At 42.8% G+C, this 13,518-nt stretch overlaps 1 protein-coding gene across 1 annotated transcript in view; it reads left to right on the top strand.

The window, feature by feature from the left end:
* Positions 1-13,518, top strand: part of PHLPP1 (PH domain and leucine rich repeat protein phosphatase 1) — a 214,558-nt gene that overhangs the window by 127,556 nt on the left and 73,484 nt on the right. Inside the window, exon 4 of the mRNA XM_058691881.1 lies at positions 4,042-4,208. Coding sequence (XP_058547864.1) covers positions 4,042-4,208 — 167 coding nt within the window. The remainder of the gene's footprint in view (positions 1-4,041; positions 4,209-13,518) is intronic.

Here is a 13,518-nt window from a genome sequence, read left to right as displayed (position 1 = left end):
CTAGTGGCCATTCTTCTGGCACATACTTCTCTGAGGTCTCACCAAGTGCTGAGCATCGGTGTATCAGTGAAAAAATAGGCAAGAGTCCCTGCCCTTGGGGAGCTTCCGGTCTAGAGACAGAGACTTTTCAGAACCTTTCCACACCTCCCAGTTCGCTCACGTTAAAAGCCAGAGTGTTTACAGTGCCCTAAAAGTCCCTGAAGGATTTGCTGCCCACTACCCCCCACCCCCGCCCGCCTTACCTTTCTGATCTCATTGCAGGCCATTCTCCCCTTACCTTACTGGTCTCCATGCTGTTCCTCGAACATGCCCGGCACATCCCTTTGTAGTTTGTAGGGCCTTTTCGCTTGCTGCTTCCTCTGCCTGGAGTGTTCCTCTAGACAAATCCTTTCAGCTACCTTCTTCATGTCCATCATGTCTGAATGTTACCTTTCCAGTGAGGCCCGCCCTGACCGACCTATTTAAATATAACCTACCACCTTTCCAACAATCCTGACCCCCTTTTCCTTGCTCTATTTTCCATAGTATTTGCCAGTTTTTAACATATAATTTACTTATTTACAGGATCTAAGTTTAAAGAAGGCAGGGATCTTTATTTTGTTTACTGAAGGCATTCCATGTGCTCACCTAGGTCAGTTAATTGGCACATAGTAGATATCCAGTAAACACGGTGAAGGAATGAAAATGAAAAGTATTGTGGAAAAAATTATGAAAGGTGTATTAGTTTCCAAATTAACCAAACCTTGGTGGCTTTAAAGCAAAAGAAATTTATGTAGTTCTGGAAGCAAGAAGTCCACAATCAAGATGTTGGCAGGACTGTACTCATTTTGAAGGCGCTGGGGGAGAATCCATCCCTTGCCTCTTCCAGCTTCTGGTGGCTCTAAGCATTCTTTAGCTTGTGGCCCCTGTTACTCCGTCTCTGCCCCCGGAGTCGCATGGACTTCTCTCTGAAAACTCCCTCCACCTCTCTCTCTTACAAGGACACGTATAATCACACTTAGGGCTCATCTGCATAATCCAGGAGAAGCACCTCCTGTCAAGATTCTTATCACATCTTTCGTCATACAGGGTAATATTCACTCTTGCTATATGAAATAATATTTACAGATTTCAGGGATTAGGATGGGGAAATCTGTGTTTCGTTCTGCCCCAAATCCTTCTTGGGGCCACCATTCAGCCCTCTACAGTGGGTTAAGGGGATCCTTTGGTTACAGGAGGAATTTATGACCCCGGGATACCACCTAGTGGAACACTGAATGCCAGGAAAACCAGAAGACTGCTCTTACCCGTTTTCTTCTTACTGAAATGTTAATTGAAGTTACATTTTGTTTTCACATTTCACATTAAACACACGTACACATGCACAGAGAAGAGCACACAGGATGATACATACATATATATATATATATATATATATATATATATATATATATTTACACTTATTTATTTTTGAGAGAGTGAGACAGCACAAGCGGGGGAGGGGCAGTGATAGAAGGAGACACAGAATCCGAAGCAGGCTCCAGGCTCTGAGCAAGCATTCAGCACACAGCCCGACGTGGGGCTCGAACCCATGAACTGTGAGCTCATGACCGGAGCCGAAGTTGGTCGCTTAACCAAGTGAGCCACCCACACGCCCCGAGCACACAGGATAATATTACAATTTCCGTGTACTTGTCTTCCCCAGTTGTTAACATATTTCCATATTTCCTTCATATCGTCCGTTGTCCCTCTTATAAGGAAATAATCATTTCAGATAAACTCCAAATCTCCTATCTTCCCATTCTTATGTCCTTTTTCCTCCCTACCCACATAGAAGCAATCACTATCGGTAATTTGGCACGTGATCAGTGCATGGTTTATGTGGTTAAAAGTTACCTCTCTATAACTATCTGTACATAATATACGGAGTGGTGTGTGTGTGTGTGTGTGTGTGTGTGTGTGTTCTCTCTCTTCCAGCTGCAGAATATGTAAATCCCAGAGAGGGCCTCTGGTTAGCCTACCTCGGCTCACATGCCAGTCAGTACAGTACCCGTTGGATCAGTCCGTGGGCTCGGTCGATGGGGTGCCCTGATTGCTCATGCCTACTCCCCCTGTGGCCTGGGGGTCAGCATGCTTTGTTTGCAGCTCCTGTCAGGGTCTCCCGTGTTGGAAGGATTGCCATAGGAGCAGGTGGGGAAAGGATTTGGGGCAGACGAAAACACAGATTTCCACTCGAGCTTCAAGTTTGAGCTTGGACATTAGGTCCTCTAGGAAGCCTTCCCTGACTTCCTAGATCATGCTCTGTCCCTTGCACTTAGAGCTCTTGTAGCTGTTTTCATGTGGTGCCTTCGTTTCCCCCTCCTTCTCTGGAGGTGTGCTCGTGCAGGGCAGAGACTGTGTCTGCCTTGCTTTTGTACCGCAGGAGATGCGAGGTGCGGCGGGCCCTTACGTGCTCACCGCGTGTGTACCTTAACTTCCTTCGAGCAGGTTGTGTGGTGCATTTGCCCCTGCCTTTTAGGACCATTACATGCCCCGTGGCTCTTTTTACATCTTTTGGTGTATGTATATGGGTGATTTGGCCCTGACTGGGATTTTCTTTTTTTTGCATGTGTGGAAAACAGCTTCTTCTCTTTCTTATTTAATAGTGAAAACTCAAGGAAAGATGTAATTGCTAAAATGCAAACTCATACCTCCTCTGTCAAGTCTTTGAGTTGGGCCCTGCCAGGCCTCTCCCATCCCTGCCTCCCCTCAGCTCTCCTGTGTGCTCCGTAATTTCTTTCTAACCTCAAATGTGCCATCAGCAGAATAGGTTTTATGCAGGCTTACTTCTGAATACCTTCCGAGCATCAGGAGAACTTGGATTTCAGTAGATAGAAGCTGCGAATCATTCTATTTGGAACGGGTAGTAGGGATAATATTAGTGACGGTCCTGGCAGTCACCGTTGGCTGAATGCTGCTTCTGCGCCGGCATGTAGGTGAAGGTCGTCGTCCTGATGTCTGTGACACAGGTGAGAAGACTGGAGCTTGGAGGGCTCAGTGATCTGTTCAAGTCCTCTCAGCTCCTAAGTGGGGGAGCTGGGAGTCCCAGTCCTGAGGACCACGCTCTGCGTCCTTCTGTAATTGGGAAACAGAAGGCTGGAGTTTGGTAACAGAAAAGGACATCAGACTGATCACAGATGAGGAGTGCAGTTTCTGCCATAAAGCGGTGGTGAACATGAAGAGCATGAGGGAGAATGAACCCAGAGCTTAGAATAATACTCCCATGACCTCTGCGAGGAGAGAAGCAGCCAAGGTGTGTGTAAGTGGGGCTGAAGCCACATGCCCAGTCATAAAGTGGCACCGCGTGACCTGGAATTTTGGAGAAAGCGTTTGAGAAATACAGGGCATCCGGCACCTTTTCTGTCTCCTGCATGCTAGTTGGTCTGCAGACCTGGGACTCTGGCCACGGTAAGAGTCATTTAACCGGGAAGACTTACGTGGAGCAAAGCACAGAGAATGTACGAAGCTCTGTGGGAGAGACAGCCAGAGAAGTTGAGAGCAAGTACGCAGTGGAGTCTGATCATATGCTACCGTTGTTATTGAAGACGTGTACGAGGCCATCGACGCTGCTTTCTCTATTTGTGCTGTTTTAATTCAGTGTATACAAGGGCTTTGATAGGTTCCATCTGGATCTTAGTGTCTATCTCCTAACCTTGTATTTCCTCTAAAGTCTTGTATTATTTGGCTCTGAATTCTCTTACCACGAGTGTTTTCAGGAACTTAACCCCTACAGTGGGAGGAGATGACTGATACCCCTGAACCCGATAGGATAATCTGTGCTCTTTGCAACCTGTCTCCTATACTCGGTTACTGCGAGTATCTTCCAGGCAGGGATGCTGTTTTCTGCCTTTACAGTACTTGGCTCAATTCTGTATTAAGTAAATACTGGTTTATAGTTGGGCTACACGTGCCCCGTGCGCAGTAGGTCTGTGTTCCCAGGGGGGTATCGTGTTTCTGTCCAGAGAGGGCATCTGTGGGATAAATGGATGGTATTAAAATCGGGCTGGGTTTTATCCCCTCCAGGTGGCTTCACAGCGCATTAGCTCAGTGGACCTCTCGTGCTGTAGCCTGGAGCACCTGCCTGCCAACCTCTTCTACAGCCAGGACCTCACGCACCTCAACTTAAAACAAAACTTCCTAAGGCAAAATCCCTGCCTACCAACTGCCAGGGGGCTCAATGAACTGCAAAGGTAAGCATACCGAAATGGGTAGATGATTAGAAAGGGGAGAGGATGTCAGCCTCTGGTTGTGTCTGGAATATTCTGACCTAAAAGCCCACAGTGTATAACTTTTCTCTTTCAGAGGGCGGGGTAATAGGACTTTATTAAAGCAAGGACATTATCAGTTTTACTCTGAAAATTTTTTCAAGGTCCCTGCCTTTGAAACAAGTGATTTATGATATTCATTAACTGGATGGATCTGTGTAAGAAGAATATTTCTCTTAAAAACACTTTTGCTTCTTAACCTGTCTGTGGCAAGTTTGTTATTTGGTGTCTTCCAAACTGCAGAGGTTCAGTCAGATTAAATTATTTCTTTTGAAATTTATAAAAGTTGAGGGTTTTTTTTTTTTTCCTCTTCTGTGAAAAGACATTTCCCTAGCAGTTTACGAACGAAGGTTTAAATCCACTAACACCATGTCCTCTGGGTGATTAGTGTTGGCCTTCAAGAGTCAAATGTTAGAGGCGCCTGGGTGGCTCAGTCAGTCAAGCGTCTGACTTCGACTCAGGTCATGATCTCGTGGTTCTTGAGTTCGAGCCCTACGTCGGGCTCTGTGCTGACAGCTCAGAGCCTGGAGCCTCCTTGGGATTCTGTGTCTCCATCACTCTCTGCCTCTCCCCTGCTCACTCACTCTCTCTTTCTCTCTCTCTCAAAAATAAGTTTTAAAAAGTTGTAATTAAAAAAAAGTAAAATGTTAAATGAAAAGCGTCTGCTCCTTTATAACTGGGGAGAAGGGACTTTATTTGAGGATACCTAAAGCAGGTTTAAGAATTTACTAGATTCATTTCTTTTTTAGAGCAATGATCATTCTTTATTCTGTGGTAAATTAAGCCTCTGATACTTACATAATTATTGAAGATTAATGAGACTATAACTGCAGAAGAATGTAACTTTTAAATAAATAATGAATTTTTCATTTTTTCTAAATGACTGCTAATGATCCCAGATTAAACTATGGTAACTTACCACTGTGATTACGTGTTTGTGGTTTTTAACATCCAGAAAGAATAACCTAGTAAATATTTATTATAAAGTGTGCGCAGGTATGTAGTTGGAAAAGAGAAGAGCATTCTAATTGTCTTTTCAGATTGTTGTGAATAGTCTTCTTTGATCCTATACCAAAACTTGGCAAGTGGTCATCTCTTAAATGTTGGTTCCGGTATGGAATCCGAAACCCTGTCGTTGAACTTTAAAAAATTCTTTTACATTAGGTTCTTTTGGTCTTTCTTGCACTTTGAATCCTTGCCCACGTATCATTTTACTGTATTAATTGTTGGCCATTTGGAAAATTCTGGATCATTAGATAATGAAGATATTACAAACATTAACACATTTTATTGTGCAATTTCTTTTTTTTTTTTTTTAATTTTTTTTTAAGGTTTATTTTTGAGACAGAGAGAGACAGAGCATGAACAAGGGAGGGTCAGAGAGAGAGGGAGACACAGAATCGGAAGCAGGCTCCAGGCTCCGAGCCGTCAGCCCAGAGCCCGACGCGGGGCTCGAACCCACGGACCATGAGATCGTGACCTGGGCTGAAGTCGGACGCTTAACCGACTGAGCCACCCAGGCGCCCCTATTGTGCAATTTCAAGACCTCCCAGGTGTTAGTATCACCACTGATTTTATCAGAAAAATCTTTAAGTATTAGGAAGCTATGAAGTTCACGGTAGGAACAAGTCTTCCAAAATTCTGATTTTTATTTTGGGAGCTTGACGGCTATCCTTGGCAACAAATACTGTCAGTTGTTTCTCCTGAAATGACCTTCTCACTTGAGTGTTGTAGAGAAACTGTCTGCCAAACACCCGGGTCTGGGTAGCGGGCTGGTCAGTTGTCCTTCCATGTAACAAAGGTATTCCAGGAGTTATTAACTCGTTTGGCTCACAGCTCAGATAATCATGCACGTGTTTTCTTTGAGATAAGCATCCTACTGTGGTACACAGCAGAGATGCCTTTTACATGCTTCCTGTTTTACCACCCAGAAGATAAAGGAGATGTGTACTCAAGGGTCGAGATGCAGCGCAAATAACTTTTTGTGACATCGTGAAGGACATTTTTAAGGAAAAAGAACATTACAGGTTATTCTTTGCCTTGAGCTGAAGTACAGTTGACATCTCTTTGTTTCAGGTGTACCACGTAGTGGTCTGACAGCTATATACCTTGCAAAACTATAGACGCTAATATATACGTCACCACAAGTTACCCTCTGTCACTCTTGGAACTGCGCACTATTACAGGATTATTGACTCTATTCCCTGTGCCGTCTACAAATATTTCAAGGAGTATTTTTGCTGTGCTTGCCTGGTAGAGCTGAATACAGTGACACGTGGCAGGCAGGTGCGGTACTGACCTGGTTATTTAGGCAGTAAGAACTCCCACCAGGATGTTTCGCTCAACTACCTCCTTATTGTTCCCTGGAGCCAATGGATACAATGAGAGGAAACCACAGTGAAATCCTTGAACTTAGGTTTTTATATGCCCTAAGTATTGATAGTAACGTTTTTACTGACATCATTATAATAAAGGTACTATGGTTTTTATTTTTACCAAAGCGGCGATTACATTGTGATTCAGTCTGTTTTTGAGGTTTGAAATTATTTTGAAATATTTTTGTGTATTTCATAGCACTACAGGCTTCTGTAACTTTCATTACAGAACATCAAGAACTCCTAAGACACCAACAAAGAGGCATTAGAATTCATTCAAACCATTGCTTTCGTTTTAGAGATGAGTGGAGGGAGACGTTAACTGTCAAATTCCGATTAATGGTTACGTCCTGTGAGGCAGTTAGGGGGTAGGATTAGGGAATGGTCTGAAGACGGTTTCAACGATATTCATAGTATTTCTTTCTTTTTTTAACAATTTTTTTGTAATGTTTATTTATTTTTGAGAGAAAGAGACAGACAGAGTGAGAGTGGGGGAGGAGCAGAGAGAGAGAGGGAGACACAGAATCCGAAGCAGGCTCCAGGCTCCTAGCTGTCCGCACAGAGCCCGATGCGGGGCTCAAACTCATGGACTGTGAGATCATGACCTGAGCCAAAGTCAGATGCTTAGCCGACTGAGCCACCCAGGCGTCCCCATAGTATTTATTTCTTTAAAAAAAAATTAGATGGGGGTGGGGGAGGGGGGAAATGGGTGACGGGCATTGAGGAGGGCACTTGTTGGGATGAGCACTGGGTGTTGTATGTAAGCGAAGAACCATGGGAATCTACCCCAAAAACCAAGAGCACACTTTGCACACTGTACGTTAGCTAATTTGACAATAAATTATATTTAAAAAAAATAAAATAAAAATTAGGGGCAATTTTGACAAAAAATGTTAATATTTGGAAAAGCTGAATAGTGAATACTTGAATGATCATTATTATTTTCTGTATTTTTCTATTTGCGTGTTTCATAATAATTTCAAAATTAAAACCTAAACACAAAATCAAAGTGCTTCTAATTCCACGGGGGGCTGTGACACTCCCAAGGAGCCAGCATTTGTGGACTAAACACATAAATACGCAGGTGAACAGATATTTGGGCCGTTGTCCTGCCTGTTAATTAGCTCTTTCCGAGTTTCCTGATTGGCCCTCTCTATCTGTTGATGCTACATCGATACATTTCTCTTCTACCCTTACTTCTCTTGTGCTCCCCGTCTCTCAGCACACAGCCTCTCCACCGGCTGTCAGAGGAAGGACTTCCCTCTCACCTGGACACGGCAGGGGCTTTCCAGAACGGTGGCCTTCCTGTCATTTTCCTGCTGCAGCCCACGCTCTCCAGTTTTCTTGCCTGCTGTTTCGTACATTCCTTGGTTTTGTTTCATACTTTAAAAATTTAAACTTTTTTTCCATCAAAGTAACGTTCTATGCAGATTTTTTCAAAGATCGTAGTAAGAAACTTACAATAAGACTTACATAGAGTTCTTCCGATAAGACTTACGTAATAAGAAATAGGTGCTTGGACCTACAGCCTGTCCTTATGCCCCAGTCCTGCTCCCCAGGCAGCCGCCTCTGGGTCTTTGGCTCTTTTTGCTGTTTTCCTCCATCTTCTGAAATACTCTGCATATACTGCCATTTTAGCATTTTTTGTTATTGGGGATTATATGCCGACTTATTACATGGAAGGGGAAGATTTCACCCTTTCTCACTGTCAGGCCATGTGCACAAACTGCTGCTTCACCCATGACGAGGTGTCAGCTTTGGTTGTCCTTATCGTGAGCATGGAGCTGTGGCCCACAGCTGAGGACTCAAACGCAACGGTTCCGCTTTCTTTCTTGTGCTGCCTGGAGTGTAGCCTCTTGCTCGTGTGCTCTCCTTTTTCTCTAGCCTTTCTAAGTTTTCTGACAGAACTCTAACATTCTTCTTGACACCTTTTTCTTGGACACCTCTCCTGGAGTCAGGGTGGGGACTTGCCTCGTAGGCCTGATGCACAGCTGTTGTCCTGGGGTGACCTTCTGGCATTTTCCTGGTAGTTCCCTTTTTGTCTCCCCTGTGTTGGACCTGTAGTTTTCTGACATCTAGTAACTTGAAGAAAGACTTGGTCTACTCCCTCTTTTTAATGGAGTATCTTCCTGGGAAAGGGGACATGGTATTGGACCATGTCTGAAAATGCTATTTTCTCCCTCTTGAGTTGGCTGGCTTGTAGATGGGAAAACAAGTGTCCCTAGAATTTTGAAGCCAGTGCACCATTATCTTCTAGCTTCTACCGTTGCTATTAAAAAGTGTTACACTATTCTGATTCTTCTCTTTGCACGTGATCTTTTGTCTTTCCTGGTTGTTTGCTTGTTTTGTTGGTTTTAGACAACCTCCAACAGATATTAGGATATTCCTTTTATGGAATTATTATCCTAATATCTCTATTAATATCAGCCATTCTGACGAATACTCGATCTGAAAAAAGGTGTGTCTTTCAATTCTGGAAAATGTTCTCATTATGGTGTTTTGATAATTTTCTCCACTGCCTTGTTTTTCTCTTTTCTTTCTCTGAATTCCTGTTAGTTTGGGGGGTGGGGGGAGGACTTCCTTGTTTGTCTTCTGATTTTCCTTTCCCTTTGTCTTAAAGCCCAATTTCTTTTTTTTTTTTTTTTTTTTTTTTTTTTTTTTTTTTAATTTTTTTTTTTTTTTTTTTTCAACGTTTTTTATTTATTTTTGGGACAGAGAGAGACAGAGCATGAACGGGGGAGGGGCAGAGAGAGAGGGAGACACAGAATCGGAAACAGGCTCCAGGCTCCGAGCCATCAGCCCAGAGCCTGACGCGGGGCTCGAACTCACGGACCGCGAGATCGTGACCTGGCTGAAGTCGGACGCTTAACCGACTGCGCCACCCAGGCGCCCCATTAAAGCCCAATTTCTTGATGGGTGTTCTCTGCTTCATCTTAACTCTTTGGAATTTCTGCTGTCTTTATTTTTCAAGAGCTCTTTCTTGTTCGTTTTTTCATTTGTGTGCATTTTAATAGCATTCTGTCCTTTTTTTCCTGGGTGCATTTCTTCTGTTTCTGAGGACATGAAATTTATTTATTTACGTATTTATTTCCTTCTTACACTGCCTTGATTTCTTTTTTTCCTGTTTGTGTAGGTGTCTGACTTTTGCGCCACAAATGTAACTATCTGGTGATCCTTTGCCCTCTGTTCCTATTTAATGGTGACTCACCGAAATGTGAATCGGGTGCCATGACATATGGGCAGGGTTTCACCGCCATACAGCTTCCCTGCCATGGCTCTCAGGGGTTAGGCTGTAGTTTGGGGAACTTCCAGAGACAGCACCTGCAGCTCTTTTCCCTAGGGCACGTCAGTTTTACTACTGAGGAATCCTTTGGTCTTCTCTGTGCGTAATGTGTGCCAAGATTCACCAAGAAGAGTGGGGAAGAGAGCTGGAATCACAGGGTTTAGTGTATGGATTTTTAATTGATCCCCGTTTTCAGAACAGTGTTTTCTATTAGGCCCGAGGTCTCTGAGCTGGGGACTCTCCAGTTTCTTCTAGGGAATAAATTATCTTCTGCTGGAAACAGGGAGGGGGTCTGGGGTCTAACTCCTCCTTATAGAAGCTTACGAAGTCTTTTTGCAGAAGTAGAACAAAAACACGGAAAAGGCACAAGTAGGAGTGTATGCTTTGGTGCGTTTTCACGAAGTGAGCACATCCATGTAACCAGTACACAGATTCAGAAATAGAATATTCCTGGCACCCGGGAAACCCTCCTGTGCCCCTCCTCTAATTACCCTAAAGATAATCACTCTCTAGACTTTTAAAAAATTTTATTTTTATTTTTATTTTTTTGAAGTATTCATTTATTTTTTTAAATTTACATCCAAGTAAGTTTAGCATCTAGTGCAACAATGATTCCAGGAGTAGATTCCTTAATGCCCTTTGCCTACTTAGCCCATCCCCCCTCCCACAACCCCTCCAGTAACCCTGTGTTCTCCATATTTAAGAGTCTCTCAGGTTTTGTCCTCCTCCCTGTTTTTATGTTATTTTTGCTTCCCTTCCCTTGTGTTCATCTATTTTGTATCTTAAAGTCCTCATATGAGGGAAGTCATATATTTGCCTTTCTCTGACTAATTTTACTTAGCATAATGCCCTGTATTCCATCCACATAGTTGCAAATGGCAAAATTTCAGTCTTTTTGATGGCCGAGTAATACTCCATTGTGTGTATGTGTATATATATGTTAGTATATATATTAATGTGTGTGTATATATATTAATGCATATATTAATACACACACACTACATCTTCTTTATCCATTCATCCATCGATGGACATTTGGGCTCTTTTCATACTCTGGCTGTTGTTGATAAGGCAGCTATAAACATTGTGGTGCACATGTCCCTTCGAAATAGCATACCTGTCTCCTTTGGATAAATACCTAGTAGTGCAATCGCTGGGTCCTAGGGTAGTTCTAGTTTTAATTTTTTGAGGAGCCTCCATACTATTTTCTAGAGTGGCTGTACCAGTTTGCAGTCCCACCAGCAGTACGAAAGAGATCCTCTTTCTCTGCATCCTCGCCAACATCTGTTGTTGCCTGAGTTGTTTATATTAGCCGTTCTGACTGGTGTGAGGTGGTATCTCATTGTGATTTTGATTTGTATTTCCCTGATGATGAGTGATTTTTTCATGTGTCTGTTGGCCATCAGGATGTTTTTTTTTTTTTTTAATTTTTTTTAATTCTTTTTTTTTAATTCTTTCTTTTTTAAACGTTTATTTATTTTTGAGACAGAGAGAGACAGAGCATGAACAGAGGAGGGGCAGAGAGAGAGGGAGACACAGAATCTGAAACGGGCTCCAGGCTCTGAGCTGTCAGCACAGAGCCTGACACAGGGCTCAAACTCATGGACCGTGAGATCATGACCTGAGCTGAAGTCAGACGCTTAACCGACTGAGCCACCCAGGCGCCCCCAGGATGCCTTCTTTGGAGAAATGTCTATTCATGTCGTTTGCCCATTTCTTCACTGGATTATTTGTTTTTTGGGTGTTGAGTTTGATAAGTTCTTTACAGACTTTGGATACTAACTCTTTATCTGAAATATAATTTGCAAATATCTTCTCCCATTCTGTCGGTTGCCTTTTAGTTTTGCTGATTGTTTCCTTTGCTGTGCAGAAGCTTTTTATTTTGGTGAGGTCCCAGTAGTTCATTTTTGCTTTTGTTTTCCTTGCCTCCGGAGACGTGTTGAGTAAGAAGTTACTGCAGCCAAGGTCAAAGAGGTTTTTGCGCGCTTTCTCCTCAAGGATTTTGATGGCTTCCTGTCTAACATTGAGGTCTTTCATCCATTTTGAGTTTATTTTTGTGTATGGTGTAAGAAAGTGGTCCAGGTTCATTTTTCTGCGTGTCGCTGTCCAGTTTTCCCAGCACCACTTGCTGAAGAGACTGTCTTGATCCCATTGGATATTCTTTCCTGCTTTGTCAAAGATTAGTTGGCCATACGTTTGTGGTTCCATTTCTGGGTTCTCTATTCTGTTCCATTGATCTGAGTGTCTGTATTTGTACCCCCAAAAAATATTTTTTAATGTTTGGGGGTGGGGGGAGAGAGAGAGACAGACAGATAGACAGACCATGAGTGGGGGAGGGGCAGAGACAGGGAGAGAAAGAATCTGAAACAGGCTCCAGGCTCTGAGCTATCAGCACAGAACCTGACGCGGGGCTTGAGCTCGGGAATGGCGAGATCATGACCTAGGCTGATGTCGGACATTCAAGCAACTGAGCCACCCAGGAGCCCCTAAGCTTTCAACAGCCTAAATGAATTTTGCCTGTTTTTGTACTTGATACAAATGGGTAGTGTGTAGTGATGTCCAGCTTCTTTCCTTTGCATTTAAAAAAATAATACATATGAAGTTACATATTATCAGCTCGTACTTTATAGTGAGCAGTATAAAGCCTTGACTTTGGTTAAAGCCGAAGGTTTTTCAGTTTTACACTGCAACAGAGGTTTCCGTTTGTTGCTTTATGCCCTGGGGGAGATAGAGTGAGAGGGGGTCTGAGCAATTGGTGAGCGGCTGTTGTGTTGCCCTTTGGAAAACAAATGGGCTTTAAACCGATTTTTTCGCCACCACATACTACTCTGAACCGTTCGTCCCCTACCCCCATTGTCCAAGAAATATTTTACTGCAGAGTTCTCAAAGTCATAAGTTTGTAAGTATGGTATATACAGGCACACACCAACACACACATACTTTGTGCTAGGAATTGAAATCATGTATTTTTACAACTTCTATCTATTCTCCAGAAAGCTTTACTATAGCTATTCCATGTTAATACAGTTAATATGGCAGATTTGAGATACGCCATATGTGGAGTTGCTTATTTGTATTTGTGTGTTTAGGAAATTTGTGCTATAGATATGTGGATATTTCGTATTTCACAGTGGATATGCGAGAGAGGTACCAGAGGGGAACTTACTGCATTTCTATCTAAGCCTCAAGGAATGAATTTTTAGATTCTCAGACTTAGTTAGGGCAGATATCCAGGGAGTTACTTTAAGTACGATGCATTTATAACAGGTCAGAGTTCTGAGACTTTTTCTCCTAACCACATGCCCCCTTAATTTGTCTTCCTATTGGAAATTCTTGCCTGAAACAAATGAGCTATTTTCACAGAACATTTACGTTGGTATTTGCAGCAGTATTCTAAATCTGGAAAGATGGCTTGCTGATGTACACACATAGGCCAGCAGTTTCAGAGGGAAAACATTGTTCTTGGAACTACCACTGTTTGTTTTTCCTTTATTGGCATTGGAACTCTTCAAGTTAGTTTTCAAAATACAGAGGAGAGGCAAAATCAGAGTAATTTTTGGTAGTTTAATGGTTTATT

Source organism: Neofelis nebulosa, chromosome 11, assembly GCF_028018385.1.
Source record: "Neofelis nebulosa isolate mNeoNeb1 chromosome 11, mNeoNeb1.pri, whole genome shotgun sequence".
Classification (NCBI taxonomy): domain Eukaryota; kingdom Metazoa; phylum Chordata; class Mammalia; order Carnivora; family Felidae; genus Neofelis; species Neofelis nebulosa.
The sequence above is the reverse complement of the archived record's forward strand: the minus strand, read 5'-3'. Positions and strand labels throughout refer to the sequence as shown.